Source organism: Telmatherina bonti (assembly GCF_933228915.1).
Source record: "Telmatherina bonti genome assembly, chromosome: 24".
NCBI lineage: Eukaryota > Metazoa > Chordata > Actinopteri > Atheriniformes > Telmatherinidae > Telmatherina > Telmatherina bonti.
In genome coordinates, this window is record NC_136633.1 from 17,368,915 (window position 1) to 17,390,498 (window position 21,584).

General features: G+C 41.5%; 1 protein-coding gene across 1 annotated transcript in view; it reads left to right on the plus strand.

Annotated features, from left to right (window-relative positions):
* The window catches only part of ncam2 (neural cell adhesion molecule 2), a gene marked incomplete at both ends in the record, with an annotated part of 361,006 nt that extends 342,884 nt beyond the window's left edge, over positions 1-18,122 (plus strand). Inside the window, 2 exons of the mRNA XM_079263891.1 lie at positions 1,172-1,379; positions 18,008-18,122. Coding sequence (XP_079120017.1) covers positions 1,172-1,379; positions 18,008-18,122 — 323 coding nt within the window. The remainder of the gene's footprint in view (positions 1-1,171; positions 1,380-18,007) is intronic.
* Positions 18,123-21,584: the final 3,462 nt, after the last annotated feature.

Genomic DNA, 21,584 nt, shown 5'->3' on the forward strand with positions numbered 1-21,584 from the left:
GATAACTCTCAGGCTTCTGAACACGTATGAAAGTGTTCCTTAGCAGGAAAGTTCATCCACTCCTCCATCCCTGATTACTCCTGGCGAAGGTCTGACCTCCAGCTGTCAGCGCTGATTCTTCTGTGGATGTTAAGTTTGCTCAACCCCGGGATCACTTAAGGCCACAGCTCCATTCAGCCATGCCCACCACGGAGGCCCCCCCCCCCCCCCCTCCCCTCTTTCCTGCACTGCTTTCATTTTCTCATTAATTCAACCGAAGGCAGGAGCTGCGGCTCGGTCCCAACTGAGCCGAAGAGCCCGCTGTGTTTTTTTTCCACACCGCTCTGAGGAAAAGTATTTCAACTTTTAGCTTCAAATTCCGAATGTTTCCCCCATGGGAATTGGTTAAATGCTGCAAGCTATGAAATGAGAGGAGTCTGGTTAAAGGATCGGTATGGTAATGCTGTCACAGAGTGGCTCACCGGAGCTGGGAAGCGTGTACGATAACTCCTGCACCTGTGAAAGCAGAGATGCTGACTGCTGGTGTTGGATATAAGGCCTCGGGGCAAATGGGATTTCTTCTGTAGTTTTAGCCTGTGAAACACTCAAAGCTGAGTTGTTTTTTTTTAAGGATTTTGTATTTTTAAACAATGACTACATAATGACTTTCCAAGCCCCACAGATCCTCCTTTCCTCATTTATTCAAGTCTTCGAAACTTCCATCGCAAATAAGAGGAAACGTCGGACAGCAGAAATCCATTTGTTTTGGGGGAGATTTGGTGGATTCACCATAATAATTGAGATTACTCCAGTCTCTACTGGGAAACGGTTGGAAACCATCCAACCAGCTCCGCAGGAATTCATTGACCTTGATGTGTTTCAGCAAAAGTTTAAAGTAAGCCCGCTTCACAGCTAATGTTGCACCTTTCCTGTATAAAAATGGACGGGGGGGGGGGGGGGGTTGCATAGTGAGGTAGTGACCTCCGACCTCAGCTCCACAGGCACCCAACCTGAGGACCCGTCCTTCAGCGAGCCGTCCAATCCCTGCCGGCTCCTGCGATGCTGCTCTCCACCTCACCTTGACCTTCGTCGTCTATATTACACAACAAGAAACTCAAATTGCTAACAAGTGTTTTGTCCTTGTGCGTGTGTGTGTCTGTTGTGTGTCGGCGCATGTGCTTCACTGCCTTAGCAGAATCCCTGTTCAGCGGGCTGGGACTCGGCGCGGTGGTGGGCCTCGGCCTGGGAGCACTGCTGCTGCTCCTGGTGCTGGTGGACGTCAGCTGCTTCTTCCTGCGGCACTGCGGCCTGCTGATGTGCATCACACGCACGCTCTGCAGCAAGAAAACCGCCACCAGCGGCAAAGGCAAAGAAATGGAGGAGGGCAAGGCTGCTTACCTGTGAGTATCGCTTCTCCTTTCCGTTGTTTTTGTTGTAGCTTCCTACCGGGGTTAACGCTCCTTGAATCACCAGCAAGTCACCGGGTCCTTCATGCTTGCAGAGGGAACATCTGCTGTGGGTGTATCTGATCACTTGTGGGTTGCAGCGGGTCAACTTTCTGCTTCCTGCTGTCTCATTTCTGTGCCACAGTAAAACTGAAAGAGCTGAACCGACTATTTTTTGGAGTTAGCTTGAAAATAAGAAATGAGTGCCGAGGAGACGTCGTTTCTAAAGTGTTTACATTTGGTCAAGGATTCACTCGTTGCAGCTTCACAAATTGTTGTAGGATTACAGAATTACTCCACAAATGCAGCTCTTCGTGTTATGTACAGATTTTATTCCTTCTATATTTACTATGAATGAGAAAAGGAGCCTCTTTTTTACCATTTACTGTAGGTACACCTACAACAGCCGCCCAACCACCCTTTCAACCACAGTATGTCTCCGATTATGTCTTACTCACTAACATCAGTGCCTTCCATACAATGTGCAGTGAGTCCGCCTCGCTCATTTGCATGGACCGTGTGTCTGTACGCTCATCTGCACGCGTGGCGGTGCGTTTGTTATCTGGACATCATGCTTCGCTGTGTGTTATCTCCGTTTTTTACGCCATGCATGCAAATGGTTTCTGAGTGGTTGCATGCGCTGTTTATATAACCAAACATGTACCTCACCTGTGTTTTGTCTCAACAGACAGTGGGCAATCCATAAGCCCACCCTCCTCAGAATTTCACAGTGCAATCGATTTTCAGATTGAGTCTGGTTGTTTCGTGCAGGGAGCAGGCCAGCACCCACAGTGTCTCATTCACTGGCCTTAGCAAAGCCAGTTTTTTTTGTTGTTGTTGTTTTAAAAACTGTCAGCGTGCCAGCACTGTGTCTGGGATGCTGAAAGGCCACAGAGGAGGAGAGGAAGAGGAGGAGACGGGGCTTTGACTTTTGCTGAGTCACTTAGCTCGCAGCGTTCCAAGGCTGCCCAGACACCATGCACAATGTGTGTTTGTGTGCGTTTCGTTCTGACTCAGAACATATGCAGAGATGTGTCCGATGTTCTCATGATGAAAGTCACACAGTGCAGCAGAACTGCTCCTGACAGGCAGAGGTGGTGCAGCGCTGCATGTTTACAGTCTGAGTCTCTTTAAACTGGAGTTCGGGTGAAGCAGAGATTTGAATTTGAGAGGATGCAAAAATAAACCAGAGAGTATAAAAATAAAAAGCAAAACCCAACATAGTAAAGATGGCATTTTCTATTTGATAAGACAACATATCATGTGACAGAACCAGGAGAGATCAAAATTTCAGGGTGGTCGGACTCTCCCTTAGAGATAGGGTGATCAGCTCGGTCATCCGGGAGGGGATCAGAGTAGAGCCGCTGCTCCTCCGCATTGAGAGGAACCAGTTGAGGTGGCTCGGGCATCTGGTCAGGATGCCTCCTGGACGCCTCCCTGGTGAGGTGTTCCAGGCACGTCACTCTGGGAGGAGACCCCGGGGAAGACCCAGGACACGCTGGAGGGATTAGATCTCTTGGCTGGCCTGGGAATACCTCAGGATCCCCCCCTCAGAGTTGGCAAATGTGGCTGGGGAGAGGGAAGTCTGGGCTTTCCTTCTTTGGCTGCTGCCCCCGCCACCCGACCTCGGATAAGCGGCTGAAGATGAAACTTTGTCAGTTTGGCTCAGTACAATCTTTTTTCTTGTATTTTTATCTTCATTAAATCGGAACTTCCTTTGTCCTCTGATGTTTTCATCTTTCTTTTTCATCCCTGAATTTGTGTTTTTGTGAACTTTAATCCTACAATCCCCATAATGCAACAGTATTTCAGCAGACTTGACTCCTTTTAAATCCCACGTGTAAGACGTGTAAATTTGTCCGAGTTAAAGTTGACGGCATCATAAGTAGCTAAAAGGCTGCCAGCTGCCACTAGCCGCAGATACATTGGGATCAGTGTTTAGAAAACTAACGCAGTTAAACAAAACACGTCTGCACTCACGCTTCTCAGCTAATCTGTCTAAACACTGTTTGAGTTATTACATTTCCGATTGTTATTAGTGTAAATCCAACGATTCGGGAAGGGTGATGGGTTGTTTAAACCTGTAAATCTGCAGCCAGGTGCCATTAATAGCGTCAATAAGTGAGTGAAGCAGTGAAAATAGACTGAGGTAGGCAGCGTGTGGCAGAAGTCATATACCCGACCATCAGAAGGAACATCTGCAGTGTTTCTGACACGGCAAAGACTTTTAGAAACAAGATTCTGTGTCAACAGGGGGTCGCAGCCTGCCTTCATGGCCTGTTCTTCCACCTCCATGTGGTGCTGAAGCTAACGGGAAGCATCCAGCAGCTGCGTGCCGTCTCACCAGTCTGGTTTTATCTTCAAATGAGAGAATGTGTGGGCGCCTCTCTTATGAAACCTGGCGAATTGTGTCAAATTCTTTCGAGTTGTCACGGTACGAGTTGAAAGAGCTAAGCGTGTTCAGAGCTGTCCTGTTGACTTCAAAAGCTCGTCCACATTTCCAGTTAGTGCGCCGTAAGTTCTCGACTGTTCAGTGCGATGTCAGCAGGTATGCAGAGATGAAGTCAGTACTACAAAGTCATTTCTGACTCTGTAGCTGCGGTTTAGGTCCTGAAAAATGAGGCTTAGAAGGCTTCATGCAGGCTTAAAACAGAGAAAATAATCAGACTTTAACAGAAGGGACACATGAATGGTTTATATCGAGTCTCGCTGAATGTTATTTTGACTCTGTTCACACTTTTTTTTTTTCTCTGTTTTGTCTCCAGGCGTATTTTTTATTTTTCCTTAGCAGCCTGCTGTTGATAGTGATGGCAGCAAATCCACTTCCATCCTGTCAGATCTAGGAATAGATCTATTTTCCTGCCTGGCCCCTTCAGTAGCCTGCAGGCAAGCATCAAAAAGTCAAGTTTCGGCTTTCAAAACAGAGCTGCTGGTTTGCTGTTGATGTTCATTTACCCGACGACAGAACCCTGAAAAACGGCGAAACTATTACATCGTGACAGTTTAAACATTTAGGTAATGCACAGGAGGCGCACGCCGACGTCACGTTGCTGTCTGCTCAGACTTCACAAGTTAAGATCTGACTTGGAAGAGACCAGACCGTCATGCATACCTGACGTCTCGCAGGTTGCTGTATAAAACAGAATGGTATATTATAGTTTGGGCTTGTAGTCCAGCAGCTGCAGAACGAAGACAATCTTACAACAATGTTTAGCGCTGACAGAAAATCTATTCGATGAGAAGACAGCACGTTGTTTGGAATTTTTGATTCCGCCGTTCTGTAAACATTTTCTGTCCACTAACAATTCTCAAAGCTCCGAGATAAATCAAGATGAAAAAGACTTTATCCCTGCTGTCTGAATCCCGACGTGCACATTAAAAAGCATGCTAAAAAGCTATTTAATGTTCCTCCAAATGCTTCCTGTTTCACTTTTATATTGATTTGACTGGTTATACAAGACCAAAATAAAGAATTTTCCCTTTTAATGTAAAATAGTTATGTTTGCACACAAGCTGCACAGTAATTAAAGTGGAACTATTATGTGCATTTCAGGCTAATTTATTTTTATTTCTGAGACCAGAAGGGCTGGGATTGATCGAGTTATTGTCACAAATCGCTTTATTTACTTCAGACCGACCCTCTCCGTAGGCTGTCAGATCAGCCTGTGGGCAAAACGAGTGGATTGAGACTCTTCCACATTAAGCCCCGCCTCCCGCCACTGCACTACATCGGGAGCGCGCGCCACAACTGCTTTCACCGTCATTGTAACATCTCATAAACAGAAGGATTAGGCTAATATGAACTCAATAAAAAAGAAAAACAAAATACAATGTCAACACATAGCATACAGACATGTTGGAACCTGAATCAGACCTGAATCAGACCCTGAAAACGAAGTGGAAAACAGCAACCCACAGCAACGAATGCAGCAGGATGTCTCTCTTTGGTAAACTCACCAGCCATCGTTGGAAATAACTTTATCCCACGTTTTCCACCTGCCTGATGTATTTGTACATGCCCTTGTTAACCAGTAGAAGGTAACCAATCACCGAACCTTATTCCCCGGGACGTCACAAGGATTTAGAAGTAGAAAAAACTCTCTAAAACAAGGCGTTTTTCGTCGCCATGGAAACCGAACAGAGAGCGTGCTGGAACTCAAACTCAAACATGTTTAAGTGATAAAAAAACAGTGTCGTTCACATGTCTGATGAGGATTCAACACTGTAACACTGTAGAAAGCTCAGAAAACTCAAAATACCATAATAGCACCCCTTTAAGTAGCAAAAATGTGACAAAAAATAAATAATGCAGAAATAAATGCATAAAGAATTAATCTAAATAAAGATAAAATATAAGAACAGGATATGAAAAGAAAAATTACATAAATGCAAAAAGCAACATTAAGAAATAAAGGTTTAGAACTGATTTTTGTTTTAATACTGAGTTAAAACAAGACTTTTCTTCGTGTAACAACAGAAAATGAAGAGAGTTACAGAAAACTGAGTCAATATTTGACACATTTCATTTCACGGTTCTAGTGTCTATTTTTTTTTTTAGAATAGTTGACATAATACCAGGTGAAACGCTTTCCACTGTGATCAGCAAACCTACATGAACTGTGTTATTTCACACTTGACATAGCAAGCAGGGCTCACACTGTGTGCTGTCCTCTGCAGCCACAGTGCCGAATCTCCTGCGTTTAGTCCATCAGGTTTGTTGCAACACATGCAAAAGTCAACATGCTGACAACATGCTACGCTAACTTTCTGTGGAAATGATTTCACTCAACATCAGTTAACTGCAGATTACTTGCTTTGATCGGAAAATGCTCACAGGTTTAAGATTGCAGGGCAGTAAGGTGCTTGCTGGAGACCTCATGTAAAAAATAAATAAATAAAAAGTGTCCTCATATGGTGACACATGAGCTACATTTTTCAGAACCAGTACTTCGGATTTATACCTATTAGAATCTTCTCGTCTGCTAAATATTTTATCATCAAGACTGTAAAACTATGAATACTTATTAACACATAGTATTTTAGAAGGCATTGTGGGATTTTTTTATACATGTCAGAATGAAAACAAATGGTATTTCTGACAGGTAAGTGTGTGAACTCCTGGTGCACTGCTCACTGAAGTGTGAGATGCTACGGAGGGAGGAGCACGTCAATGAATAGACAGCGTCCCAAATCTCAGAATGTCATAAGAACTCAGAAAGATGCAATACTGGGAAAGCTGGGCTTCCAGTTAGGGTTAGCTTTCAGAGTAGCAAGATATATTTCTGTTTTACCTTGACTGCATGGTTTTTAGCCTCTTTTTCAGGCATCTCTTTCAATACATGCCATTGAGTATGATGTAAAAACAAGAGGTTCAAGGATCTCTTGATTAACCAAACTTGGACGAGACTCTTCATCTTGTTGGAGGCATGCAAAGGGGTCTTCAGCTTGACCTCCTATACCAGCAGACTGAGAGTAAGCTCTTTTTAACCTCACACTTGCATGGGCAACCAGTTCTGTTGTTTCCATTCAGTTGTCACATACTTTCTTCTGTACTACACTTCTTACTGGAAGATTCCTCTACAGGTACTTTATAGACCTCCAATCAGATAGTTACCAAATTTGCAGGGTAAAACAATATCAGTGTGACTACAATAGATCCATGTTGAGATTACAGCAGAAGAATAAACAGTTGCAGTAAATGGACTTGAACTTATATAGCACTTTTCTAGTCATGCAGACCACTCAAAGCGCTTTACACTACTTGTCACATTCACCCATTCACATGCACACTCATACAACACACTCACACTCCGATAGGCACATCAGAGGGCAGCTCCTCTTCCTCCTGAGCTACAGCAGCCCCAATATAGTGGATGAGATGTAAGCACACTATGTATTGTCCCTCCATCAGACTGGGGTAATGCATTATGCAAAGGTTCACTCACTTTGACCAGATCCAGTGTGAAAGCAAACTGTTATCACCTGAGGGCACATTCACATCAGCCCTAGTGAAACGAATTCTAGCTCGTTTATTCGGAAAGTCCACTTTGTTTAGGGAAATGTGAATGCGCCATGTGAATTCTGATTCGGACCAAATAAGCAGACTCAGTCCACCTACAAACACAGGTCTTAGTCCATTTCTAGAAGAATAAATACAGGAAGTGGACTACAAAAAAAAGTCAATTCCTGCATTTGGCGTAGCATTGCATTGGGGGTAAATACATGGCAAGGGCGTTAAGGGTCCTCTGCCTCGTCTGTTGTTCATACTGCATCCATTGTTGCAGTGTATTTCTGCAGTATACTTGCAGAAAACAAAATAAAAAAATGGATAGTTTCATCTCCATGTTTAACTCATAGTTTTCTTTATCACGCGGATCTTGTCCAGTGGTTCTTGTCTAATAGTTTGGCTATTTTAAACAAAGTGCAATGTGATCTCGGTCCGCATGGATACACCCCCCTACCACTGAGCTGAGTCCCCAGTCTAACCGAATCCTGATGTGAATGCACCTCATAGACTGTATATAGAGATGGACGTAGTCTCCATGACGTCACCCATAGTTTTCTGAAGAGCTGAATTGAAGCTCGGTGGGCGGTTCTTACCATCGCCATCTTGACAGGGTCATGCGCGTCGTCTCACTCGGAAAATACAAATATGGGCAAAGAGGTGGAGCTGAGAGGGGAGCAGTGAGCGTCATGTTGGGTGATTGACATCGAGCAAACTCCGAGCTTTCTGTAGCTAAAAGCTAACCGAGCTAACCCGGAGATAACAGGAGCTAACCAGCTAACGGAGGTAAGCGGGCTAAAGCTAAGTCACGTTGTTAACCGGCTAAAAACCGCGGTTGTTCTACGTTCTTATTACTTGAAGCCAGAGATTGGTACCTGTCAATCAAAAGGACACACCCCTAAATATGTCGAACTTTGAGATTAAATTACTTTTAACCGGGGGAGTTAGAAAAAAATTCACTCCCCCCACAGTTGTCATGGAGGTAAACCTGACCTCTAAACCGAAAATGGATTTTTGAACCAAGCTGCAAACATGTTTATTTCTGATGTGAAGTTGGCCTTTTTAACATGGGAGTCTATTTGGATTTCCTCTGTTTTGGAGCCCCTAGTGGATGAAGGGGAAACTGCAATTTTATGCTTTTCCGCATAAGCTTCACTTTTTACCGCCGGAGGTTGCTGCTTGATGCACCCTGAATGTTGCAACCCTCCACTGTTCCCCGTCTAGTGGACTGAAGGTGTGAAATCAGCCTAGGACACCTAAACACCAAAACAAGTATAAAGCTGGATGCTTTGACGAGCTCAAACACGTTGGGATTAACAAATCTGACCTTATAAATGGAAAGATTTATTGCTGTTAATTCATCTCCTCATATCAATTCCCAAAAGTTGCCTAATTTCCAACATCTTGGTTGTTGATCAGGATCTCTCAAAGTGTTCCAAAAATATTACATTTACTCACTATAAATCTGAGGTCTTGGTTGTAATGAAATTTGCTTGGTGGAAAATAAAAAGAAGAAAGAAGTGGATCCGAGTATGAACAAAACTCTTGGGACTTAATGCAGCTCCGAGGCCACCTAATTTATCTGTGTGAGAAGCAGGAAGTGTAGTCTGTGTGTGTCCTGCTGTAGATGTCCATAAGCTTAATTAACGTCAGCAGAGGGAAAAACAAGTCGCCTCTGCTGTGTGTTGGTGTCACAAAGGGACTTACACATTACAAATATGCATTTGCATACTGGCTCTGATATCGTACCAGTCCACCATTAGATGTCTGCAGCTGCTAGCAACACATTCAGAGGCTTACCAAAACCCAGTAGCATTCCCTTTTTCTGTGCTCTGCACCAAATGCAACATCTGAAAGATTAGAAAGGGGTTGTGATACACAGCATATAAAAGTCCACGTCCTTTTCACCAAACCGCACATGAAAGCTAGACGTCCATAAACAAAAATATGTCTTTTTACAACAAATCAACCCCCTAACGGTAAGTGTCATTTGGATTTTAAGGAAGTTAAAGTTTTGGCTTTCATGTTAGTTTATGCATAATCAGTAAATACTAACGAAACAATTTCCATCATTTTTCTTCATTTGTCTTGATTTCATTAGTTGTTCGCAATTACCAACTGATGCTTCAAGAAGGTACGACCTCCAGTGGTCATGAGAGGAACAGCATGTAAAAGGGTGTTGAAGCAACAGTGGTATAGAAAAGGGTTATTTAACTCAGTCCTATGAAGGCTGCAACCCTGCAGGTTTTCAGTATATCCCTGCTTCAACACATCTGAACAGCCAATGAAGTTCTGCTCAGTGGCTCATTAATCTGAATTAATTGATTTGTTTTTAACAGCCTCTGATGTAGAACAACTTCTTATCTACTATTAATTCCTACCTGTAACCCAATGATGTTTCTTCCAAGAAACATCCAGTCACGTTGCAGTTTCTGCAATGTTAAAGGCAAATGAACTTAATATATATTTATTTGTGCATCTGTCAGTCTACGACCTGCAGACGTGTGAGGAGTCCATCCATTTATGTTTATGACTGTCTCAATGTGGGCAGTGGTTAACGAAAAATTTACTCGTGACCGAGCACAATAATAGATAAAAATAAGAATACATTTCTAATGGAGCCAGAAACCATGCTGGTGACATTCAGAAAAAGAGGTGAGACCAATGCAGGTTAGTTGTCAGCAACATGTCAGGAGTTAGCTTCAAGTAAAGTAGGACGTCTTGTATTGCTTGAATGTAAAACAACAGCAGAAAAACTGTTTTCAGACTCAAAGTGGAGTCCTGCAGCACTTATCAGTGCTAATTTAGATAAGAAAATTCTCACAAGTCATATTTGAACGAGGAATGAATTGTGCTATTGTGCTCTTCATGATGTTATTTACAAAGTTAGAGGAGCAAGCAGGTCAATGCAAATCAAAAAACAACTTTAACTTCTCCATCGACCGAACTATTTGATGGCGAACTGTATTGATATGTTTGTTCAGAGAAAGCATTTGTACCCCTCCTAATATCTCATCTAAGCTCAGTAAGGAAGAAACAGCAAGTGGCAACAGTTTCTCATAAGTTGAGAAAACGCGAGTCCAATCTGGGTTTGCATGAAGCTAATGAGACATGAAATTGGCTCTACTGTGCAGGCACTTCAGCTTCCACCAATCAACCAAAGGGGAACCCCCTCTAGCCAATTGCAATATGCAGGCTTATTAGGTACAGTATCAAGCAGGGCTGCTGTTTTACATTCATGGTCGCACTGAAAAACTCGCTCAGAGTTTGGTAAAAATCCAATGTGGCTGTTTGAAAGTGATTTTCTGCTGATATGAAGTGCCTTTTAAAGCTGGCAATTTACTGTTTGTGTAATAAAATCATCAGGTTGTGTGAATATAAAAATGTCACTTTGTGTTTTGGCCACTGTTGCAAGCTGTAGCTTCGTTTTCAGCCTTTTCTTATATCGATCTCGTAGGTGAATGAGCATATTGGCTATATTCTCTTTTTCACAGGAAGCATAATATGAAATGTTCAGCTTGCAACATGTTTCTTTTAAATATGCATCCACCTTCATTTAACTTTAAGTTAACTCTGGTAGGATGCGTGGCAAGTTTTACTAGAGATTTTGGAGTGTACAATACCAAAGCGAAAGCATTTTTATTTTTATAAATACAGATAACTTACCTCCAGTTTTGCTATTTAAAGTGTATGAAAAGTGGGAGGCAATGTTTAGGTAATTTTAAGTTATTTAAAATTTTCATTTAATTCTATTCGGGTTTATTTTGTGGTGAATTTGTGCTTTACAGACAAATCAGTTTCAGCCAATTCATTGTCATGCAATCAATATCCAAAAAAATTGTTTAGCCTATAAAGAAAACCAGCAGACTGCATGAAATCTAGACTTTGATTCAATCCATTCTGATTAAACTTTGTGTTTAATGATGCACAATGAGTCTTTCCACTGTGTACCAGTTGACAGGCGAAGATCTAAACACAGCTGTGTCTCAGAATGTTTTGGGACACCAGTAGACATTTATTTTTTATAAAGACAAAGTGAATTTCTCATTTAAATTACAGTACAAAACCAACATGAGTGTATGATTTTACACAGAATCTTCATTAGCATATTGATGGAAGGAGTTTATCACCATATTTTTGGCTCGATAGTAAGATTAATATAATTTTACAGCATTACAGTTAATATAATTTTACAGCATTACAGTATCATAGAATATTCTTTGTTAATGACGTTTTTATTTCTTTAATATGAAGCCAACTCTTGATAAAACACTTTTATCATTTACATGACCTAAGTTTTATTGCACTGTGAGACTATTTGGGACATCAGGGCTTTATTTGAACATTTTTGATAAAATTATCAGGTATAAAATTTCCACTAGCTGTTCCTTTTTTCTTCTGGGAAAATTAAGCCTTATTAAAAATTGAATGTGTGTTTCTTAAAGCCAAGCCCATTAAAACATAATAAAAGTCTCTTTTCACATGAGCTCTTTATTTGGTCCTATAAGAAAATATCTTAAAAATATATATATTTTGAGATATTGATCATTTATAACTGTATTTGTCAATGTCTTTATAGTGTAATCTGCTGCTTCCTGGTATCAGGGAGCAGAAAGCAATTATATTTAACAAGACTTTAAGGGAACTTTTTACTATGAAATGATGCAAAATAACTCAAACTCTACTAATCAAATTGGTCACATTGGCCTCTATAGGTTTAAAATAATTTTGCTGATGTATTTTAATGTGCAAGCTAAACAACAATGGCAAGAACCAAAGTAACCTACTGACCATCCTGATTCTTCACCGTCCAATAAACACTTGTTTTTCAGTCTACATGTTGCTCCTCATGTAGCTGCACTTTGGTTCAGCAGTAGCTGAAATGGTGTTAATGAGAAATGGAGTGATTTTCTCCATTCATCATAGCGATGAGCGGTCCGGTTCCTTTAAAAGATTCAGTTCCTTTAGAAGAATCAGCCCAAACAACTCCCAAATGACTTACTTAGTATCCCTGAGACCTTCTGTTATAACCTTATTTAGCCATTCTGAATGGTTTTTTTTTGTTGGGAAGTGATTTATATTTATTTATATTCTGCTTTTTTTATACAAAAAAAATGTAACAGTGATTGTTTTTAACTTGTAAAGGTCTTTAATGAACTACACACAAAACCTAAGCAAACAAGTCATATAGACTGTATCTGTACAGATGCAGATGAATCACACTCATCTGCTGTTATTGATTAACATACTGCTAACTATTCATTTGCATGTAAAGAGTGTTTTTGACTGCAGCTACAATTATTCATTAAAGCGTATCGAATGCTCCTCTCAAAGATTAAACTTCAACATTCAAATCATCTCATGTCTGTGGTAGGAGCTCGAGCTCGAGCTCATCGCGAGCTGTCAGCCAATGGATGGTTTTATTCATCAACAGGATTTTAGGCAAAATAAGAAGCAGTATGACCATGTTAAATCAGGAAATGAGTAGCGTCTCAAACTGGCTGATTGTGGCCTCATACAGATCATCTCAAAACATACTGATAAGGTTCTGGTCTGTTTATTCTTTGGATCTTTGTCCTCAAATCAAATGATGACATCAGAATCATGCATGATGTTTGAAGAAACTCTGGAGGCACTGCGGTGATGTAAATACAAGTTAACACAAGTTTCCTTGTTGACTTCCATTCTGACATTTCTATGAAAAAAGCATATTATTATTTACTCTGCATTTTTGTTGTTTTGATTTGACATTTCAGCACAAGGACTTCATGCTTAACGCATCCTTGTTTAGATCAGTTTTTGTTTTTACAATCTACCCATCCAGGTTTTTCAGGAAGGGTTTTTTTTTGTTGGTTAATGAACTGGACATTAGGAAGCTTTTTTTTACATTTCCACCACTTTAATGCCATTTAAATGGAATTAGAATATAAATAAAGATCATTACAAAAAATAGATTAAAAATAGCCATTGTTGAAGGCTCAGCTCCTTTATTTTCATCACTCAGTGACATCAGCCAGTACAGATGGACGCTCACATACATCACATTACTCCAAGCACATAGTGGTTAGATTTAGTTCTTCTGTGTGAATTAACATAAAGATAAAGCCGTGATGTCCTTCTGTTGAATTACCCAAAACAAGGCTGGAAAGGACGAGGTGACCAGGCACGTCTCAGAAGAGGCAGTCAGCCAATCAGACAGCTCATGCTGAATAACACATGCATGCGAGGTTTATTTCCTTTTTTCCTCCTCTAAATTAATCTAATCGGAGCAAGTGGGAAACGTGCCTCAGCTCCAGGGTAATGTCAGCCGGGTCGACTCAGGCAGAAAAGTGAGAGCTCGGCTCAGGGACCAGACGTGCAACGATCATCAGATACGCTAAGAAAACAGGTGGCAGAGGAAAGCCGCTGTTCCACTTTAATGCAGTTAAACAGTTCGGTCATTTTTAAGCTTCCAATGAGACGTGTGCTTCTTGGATCTTTGAATTTGCATCTCTGTGATATGCTTGGGTAACATTCACAGTCTACGCAGTGCACTATGTGTACGCCATGCCCCTTCGAAGTCCTCTGATTTACTCCTGTTTTTCACTAGCTTTCCAGGGAGTGTTTGCAAAAGACTGTTTATTTGATGAAACTCATAAAACTTCAGGAAACTTACAGAACATTTTGTAACCTTCTGGGCATCAAAAACTCCGACTGCGTTCCTCTGGCCAACAGTGGCTGTGAACAAGCATGTCAGAGCTAAAAAGAGTGAAAAGCCTCTCCCCAATATATGGGTCTGACACTGTGCAGGCAGCTCATTTAAATATGCTCTTCTTTGCTGCACATGAGACACACAAGGTACACTGGTATTCACACACAGATAGTTGCCTTAGCAGGGTAAGAAAATATTGATATATCAAAATATTGGTACAATATATCGATACTGAAAAGCTCTGTATGGATTTTAGCAAACCGATCTTTACTGATGAGGCAGATTTTTATTTCTTTATTGATTTTGTAGATAAAGATCAATGTTTTGATTTATTCTGCAGTAAAATGTAGATCCTCTGTTCTTCAGTAAGTTCATGTCATGCATGAAACGGCGTTCGGTGTTTTCAGCTAGTAAAGAAAAAAATCGCAATATATTGTCTTGCTTATAGTATCCTGATATATCGCAATATATCGTATTGTTGGTCCGTATTGTGATATATATTGTATCACCAGATTTTTGCCAATACCCACCCCGACTTGCCAGACGAGTTGGCCACCTCTTGGTGGACTTTCCACTAAACAACTAGTTAGTGGGTATATGCAGCCAGAGGGATCTCAGATCCCCCTATAGTGGTGGTTTCATTTACATGTGGTGTCGCTTGTTTAAAAGAAAGAGGGAATATTCTAGTGTGAACTGAACAGTCAGCTGAGCATGCCTGATGGCCCAATATCCCATTTTTATATTGAAGCGTATGTTGTGATCACTTTCTAGCTCTGAACAACTCCCATGGGCACACCTTGAGTAAGAAAGTCTGCTTCCTCCCACGAACGCTGCACAGGCTGCTAAAACCCTCAATTCCATTTGGAGAGGGTTTTGATGCTATCAACCCTAACAACCATCGGCGCAGCCTAGGGCTTGGCAATATGACAATATATGTCATTTGGACGATAGAAAATGTCTATTGTTTCACATGAGGCTCTATCGTTTGGTGCTTTACTGCAGTATGTTACGTCAAGATGCGCTTTACGGCATGCACGCTGCAATACATAAACAGTGAGGAAGACAGAAGCAGAGGTTTCAGAGCAGGGTAATTCGCTAACAGATGACCAGCCAACCCACACCGATGAGCTTGTTCCTAAAAGAGAAGAAATTTCTGTCACAGGGATGCGGTTTGGACATAAAAAGACCGACGTGGAACCGACAACAGACTAGCTCACAGTCCCAACAACAGAGTCCGACACAACTAATTCATTTTATCACCTGCGGAAGTATCAGGACAAAGAATATAGAGATTCAATGAGCAAAAGCTGCAAAAGTGGCGTCAAGTTGCAGCAAAAGCTCTTATAATAAACTCCAGACGTAAACGCTGGAACAGGCTTTTACCCGTGAAACATCATACAATCGTAGTTCCCTCAGACAGAAGATCACTGCTGCCGTTGCAAAGCACATCTGACACATAACTGATGACAGACACAAAATTACACAAACAATTCTACATTGTTATGTATATCGTTGAGAGGGCATGAAATGAGCTATATCGGGATATGAGATTTTGGTCATATCAGTCCTAAAGGACAAACCTTGGGCTGCACAATTAATCGTTGAAGAATCGCGATAAATACTTGTATTCGATCCCATTTTCAAATGACGCCGATTTATATTAAAAAAAAAAAAAAACACGAATGTACCGCATTTTGAACTGGGACATCACCTGCATAAAAACAAGCGCTCCCTCTTTCTCCCTCAACAAATGACAACGGCGAATCCTTGCACCACATGACGCAGATGCCGGTTGGTACGAAGAAACTTGCTAACTTTCTCGCTAAATCTGGTGACTTTTTATTTATCTGGCAACTTTTTAATTGTTAAACGCGACTAGCGACAAATCTGACGACCTTTACTGGAGTTACTGGAGACGTTTCTGGTGTTTTGGCGACTCACTTGAAAGCACATATTGTGATGTGCACATAGAACTGTGCACATCACAGTTACTGCAGTTACTCGTCCCCGTCCTAAAGCACTCACAGGCTGACTCTGCACTAATGCTTTACTTAACAAGTACATCGAAGTAAAGCTTGCATGGAAGTATGTGGACAAATCCAGGATAACATTTGCAGGGAGCATAAGTTAGGCATTACTTTGTCCAGAACTTACTCCAGACACACACCTATGAAGGAAATATTGGACACAATTCTGCATGGTGAGAGGATGCTTCAATCAGCCATTCATCTGGTGTACATCACCGGTCTGACCCCCTCTCCTCAGTGGCAACACAGCAGCCTTGTGACATTTTACAAACACTTGTGGACCCTGAGAGGCCAAAGTTAAATCTCCACCTAAAGTATCTGCTGTGCTGCAGATACATCGAAGATGTTTGTCCTTAAGGTCGATTGACTTAAACCAATCATCCAGAGCAACCTGCCTTGACCAGCAAATGGTGTTGTGAGCTTGTTTGCTGGTATAATAAACTTAATGCATGTTTGATGTAAACATTCAAGTTTCTTTCCAGTGTTTTAACAAAACTTTCCCAAAATTTAGCTTGGTGCACTGAGTTGCCTGCACCCCACCACAGTTAGCAGCATCGTTGAGGCCTTTTGTCCTCACAATGTAGCTGAAACAATTGTGAAATGCAACGCTTCAAGCCAACTGACTTTTCCCCCCCGGTTCCAACTGCCCAGTTTTTGTGATTTAAGTGAGATTAAAAGAGCACACACAAAGAAAGAAAACAACAATTTAAACCATCACATCCAACATGCCTTTTACATAAGAGAAAGTGTCACACTGTTTTTAGTTTCTGAAAGCTATAAACATGTGCATGAGTGTAAAATGCACAACACATTCTCTGTGTTTAGTGTTTAGTGTCACGTAGAAGGTCTTATGTGTGTGTGTGTGTGTGTGTGTGTGTGTGTGTGTGTGTGTGTGTGTGGGGTAGTAGATCTAAATTGCATGGCATCACTGCCATTTTCCTGTTTCCCGACACCTACAATAGTAACATGTTTGGTTGTGACAGGGTTGCTGCCAACATGCCACTGACCTTCCTGCCGCTTCATGTGGTGGATGTTGCTCACAGTTGTGGCGATGAAGTCTCATTTGCCGTCTGCATTAAATATAGTCACAGCTTTTTGCCTCGCTGCAGCGATGAAGACGCTGTGCACATCTAGGAGGCTTTCATTTCTGCAAACTGGGTTTTATTGATTTCTAAACTCCTGAGCCATGCAGAATGGCCGATTTAGATCTGATGACGACACTAAAGCTTTTAGTTATTTATCACAATTTTATCTAAATATTGTGCAGTTTTGGATCTAAAAAAAAAAAAAAAAAAGGTATTTTTGATTGGCACTCACCCTTGTTGAACAGATACAGAAAGGGCAGTAAAAAGCCCGATAAGTTGTTGTTTGGTTTTTCTCCTCTTCGCCTCTCCTCCTTCCTCATTAGACATCCACTAAACACAAGCTAGCAATCTGATCCGGCCTCTAGCTGCTGAGTCCAAGCAGACAAGAAGAGGAGTAATCTCCATTTGTTTAACCCTTCTTGTGCAGGCCAATAGATTGAATATCCACCCTGCCTTTTCTCATCTATTGAGTTTAGCTTTAATAACCCCAATGGAAGCACCTCATTCATGCTCAAAAGATCTAAAATGTGATTATTGTTGGGCAAAACAAAAACTGTGGAGAAACCCACAATCTTTTAAGGGTATTTCAGGTTGACTTTACTCTGCATTTACTGTATGTGCTTCATAAAAGGCATAAAAACATCCCTCTTGACTCTATGCCTTTTAAGCTTAGATGTACTCATCTTTTAAGTTCTTGAATGTACCAGACTGTGACGAGAGAGCAGTGCTGCTAACCTAACATCCGTCTTTGTGCATTCTGTCCTCTCTGCCTGCAGGAAGCTACCGCTGAAGGAAGAAAATGGAAAAGAGTCTCTCAAGCCGGATACGATTGAAATCAAAGTGCACAGTGACAACAGCCTCCACATAAAACCAGACGACAGCAAAGCGTAAAAAGGGTCGGTCCCCTCGCCACCAAAAGAACATTCGGATCCCGAGACCAAAACCCAGAGAAACTACAACACTGGAAAATACTGGAGTAAAATACTTTATCTGTTTATAACAGTGCCCCAGTGAAAGGCATGTGTAAATACAAATAATGGAGAGAAAAAGGGTTAACCTCTGGGGGTGGTTAATGACACGTTAACCACCCGGAGTGGTTACCGTGTCATGCTCTCACAAACATGGAATCAGTGGAAGGTTCTTGTTGATTAATGATTGTATATTGTTATTTTTTCCCCTTTTATTTCCACACTTTTGGCTCTTCCTCGGTTTAATTTCGCTCATTATGCTTTAATTATTACTTTACGCCCTGCAAGAAATTTTCATGCAGTTGTCTGTGCCCCTAACCTTCTTAATTTTATGTGGGGGGGGAAGCAATCAAGGAGGCATAAGTTTTTGAAATTCTTCGTCTGAGCGAATGCATGGGCCCAATGTGAGCCTTAAAGTCACAGTAAAAGAACCATTTTATGCCTTTAATAGCCGATCTGGAATCTAGCCTGTCAGAAAATATGAGGAACGGCACTTGGTGATTGATTAGTAAGGAAAATATGATAAATTATGGTTTTTATAGGTTGTTGCAGGAAACAAGCTGGTAAATCTAAAGTTTTTTTTTTAACATAAAAATGTCAAAATATCCCATTAGAACACGTGCATAAATGTCATTGGTGATAATTGACCTCTAAATCTTCATGCTTCAGTTTTATATGGAGTATTGAGCCGTGTTGAAATGGGTCCATGTCGAGGAGCTGAAGGTTCTGTAAAAGCAGAAAAAGTTGGGAACGGTGTCACTTAAAGTCCCAGAAACACTGTTTTTTGTTTTTTTTAAAAAGATATCTGTTTTTGGTCATCGGTCAGATCCCCGTTCTCTCTGTTGTTGTTGTGTTGTACATAGGTAAAAAAAAAAAAAAAAAGATATTTTACAGAGCTTTTATGTAAATATTCTCTAAAGAGTGTGTTGTTTTATTTTGTTTTGGGTTTTTTTTCCTAATGCAAAAAGCCTTTTTTTTTTGTTTTTTGTTTTTTTTTGTTGGTGAACATTCCTGTTTTTGTTTTTCTTTCCTTCTTCCGTTTAGTTCTGGTCCAAAGTTCAGTGATGATGTAATATTGCTTTTTCCCGGTCATTTGCTTTTCCCTCAAGAAAAACCCATGCCCTCAGGCAATTCCAAAGCATTTCAATAGAGGCAGTAATTACGGCATTAATGTGCCTTCTTTTTTTTTTTTTTCTTTCTTTGCTTTTTCGTCCCCTCCCCTTGTGGCCCGCTGCTGCTGCTGCAGTGTTCTCCATCAAAATGAGTATTTTATCACGACTTTGCTGCTTTTTTTTTTTGTTGGCAGAAAATGTGTCAAAGGGTTGAACCATGTCGTGATGCCGTGAATTCTGGGAATCGTAGTCTTAGAGGTTTGTGGGGTTTTAGTCGACGACACTGGACAGAAACAGACGTGTGTAACTACTTTGTCAAACTAGATGTCAGGTTGATGCTATTACTCAAGTAGAAAGTGAAGCGGCGGGCTCCAGAAATCTGCTGTTAGGGCTTTGTAATGCATCATCGTGTGTGTGTGTGTGTGTGTGTGTGTGTGTGTGCAAGTTGCGTGTGCGTGCATACATGCATGTGTGAGCGAATACATGTCAGGTTGCATGTATGTCTGTTGAATGTATCTGCACGTACTCAGTCATTGGTGTGTATGTCTGCAAGAGCGTGCGCGCATGTGTGTGTGTGTGTGTGTGTGTGTCCCTTTTTGTTTTACAAAGTTTTAAGACCTAATCATACCTGAAGTGAAGAGTTAAATAAATACTCGTTGCCATTTGTTTAGTTCATTTTTGCAGCAGATGACAGTATTGGTACAGTTTGACGGTGACCACATGCCAGGTATGAATGCTGCCAGAGTTGGAGAGCTCTCGCGCTGAGATCGGGGGGTGTGCTCTGATGAGTAAAAACTGATAATGTACTTCTTGACAGTGATTAATTCCCCCCCCCCCGGCTGCAGCACTCCATGCATGTGTCTGTGAGCCCCCGCCACTACCCCCTTGCCTCTCAGACTGCACTGGTTTTTATCTCAGACCTCGTAGCGCAGGCTTTGTTTTCGCACAGCAAGCCCTTGTACTTGTACATCTCAACTGGATGGTCCTGGCCTAAAGTGGTTCTGCTGCCTGTTACCATCACTGTAAATATGGGAGCACAGTGCCTGGAGGCTATACGATTTGTATATGTTCTTTTGTATTTGAATTGAGTCTTTAAAGAAAGAAAACAAAAAAGAAAGAAACCAACCTTCCCTTCTTTCCGCTTCTTTCCTCCGTCTCCACCAACACACCTCGGTCCTTTTTTCTGTCAGGGGGGTAAAACAGGTGTGTTTGAACTCAGTGTACAGTATGTGTCCTTTTTGTCCCCATCCTCCCTGTGTCCCTTGGACTGTCCCCTGCTGAATGTGCTTTGTGCAGGAGGTGGGAACTATTGATGTCTCTCTGTACGTACCTGTGGAACACTTGTGACTCCGATCATTTGCAGCTGTAAATAAACATGTCCTGGTAGAAGAGAGTGAGAAGTTGTCATTAATGGCTTCGTCATTGTGTCTCTTGCAGCCTTTTCTAACCTGCAGATTCAAAGATCATCTGTTTAAGCAGCTGCACAGAAGTCATTAAGGGGTTTGGGCATTCTCCAAGGATCTGGGAGAAAGTCCAAGCTCTAATTCCTCAGCTGAGAAGAAATTTTCTCAGTGGATCAGGAAAAGGCCAAGAAACCAGGAAATGGACTGGGCTGCCCTGAACTGGAACCTGCTGGAACACATCGACAGTCGAGTTGGGGAAGCTGTAGTCCAAGACAGAATACCTCAAAACCTTCTAACTTTGCTACATTTTGCAGCTGGCCCATCGCTGTAACACCAATCAAAATGAGACGAGATCTTTGTTTTTTTTTTTTACAAACGTAAAGGCAGAGATGTACTTGACAACAATGTAGGTTTGCCAACAAGCAGCAGTGTTTCCACAAGAGTGTTTTTCTCACACTTGTAATTTGAGGAACAAAAATACATCCTACCAAACTTTCAGCCAGAAAACTGGCTGCCATTGCTGAAGCTTTGCTCCTGCAGACAGTGAACAGAACAGCTGTAAGGGCTCCACTTTCTCCTGTCGGGCCTGCGGATCGCCCTTAGACGGACCTTTTCCTAAGTGTGTCTGCTTGTTATAACCCAGAGCTATGCTAGCATCTTTGTTATTGTTGAGCAGAAGTCGATACTACAGACAGACTTTTCGTACGCAACATGTGAGTAAAAACGGACCATAAAACACCAAACAAAGTCGATTCAGGTCAGTTTATCAGAGGCTTTAATTTGAGTTGCACCTCCTTTTGAAGCATCAGACAGTTACTGCACACCATAAGGCATCCCCAAAGTGCCTACAAGCAGCTGGTCATATTGAAC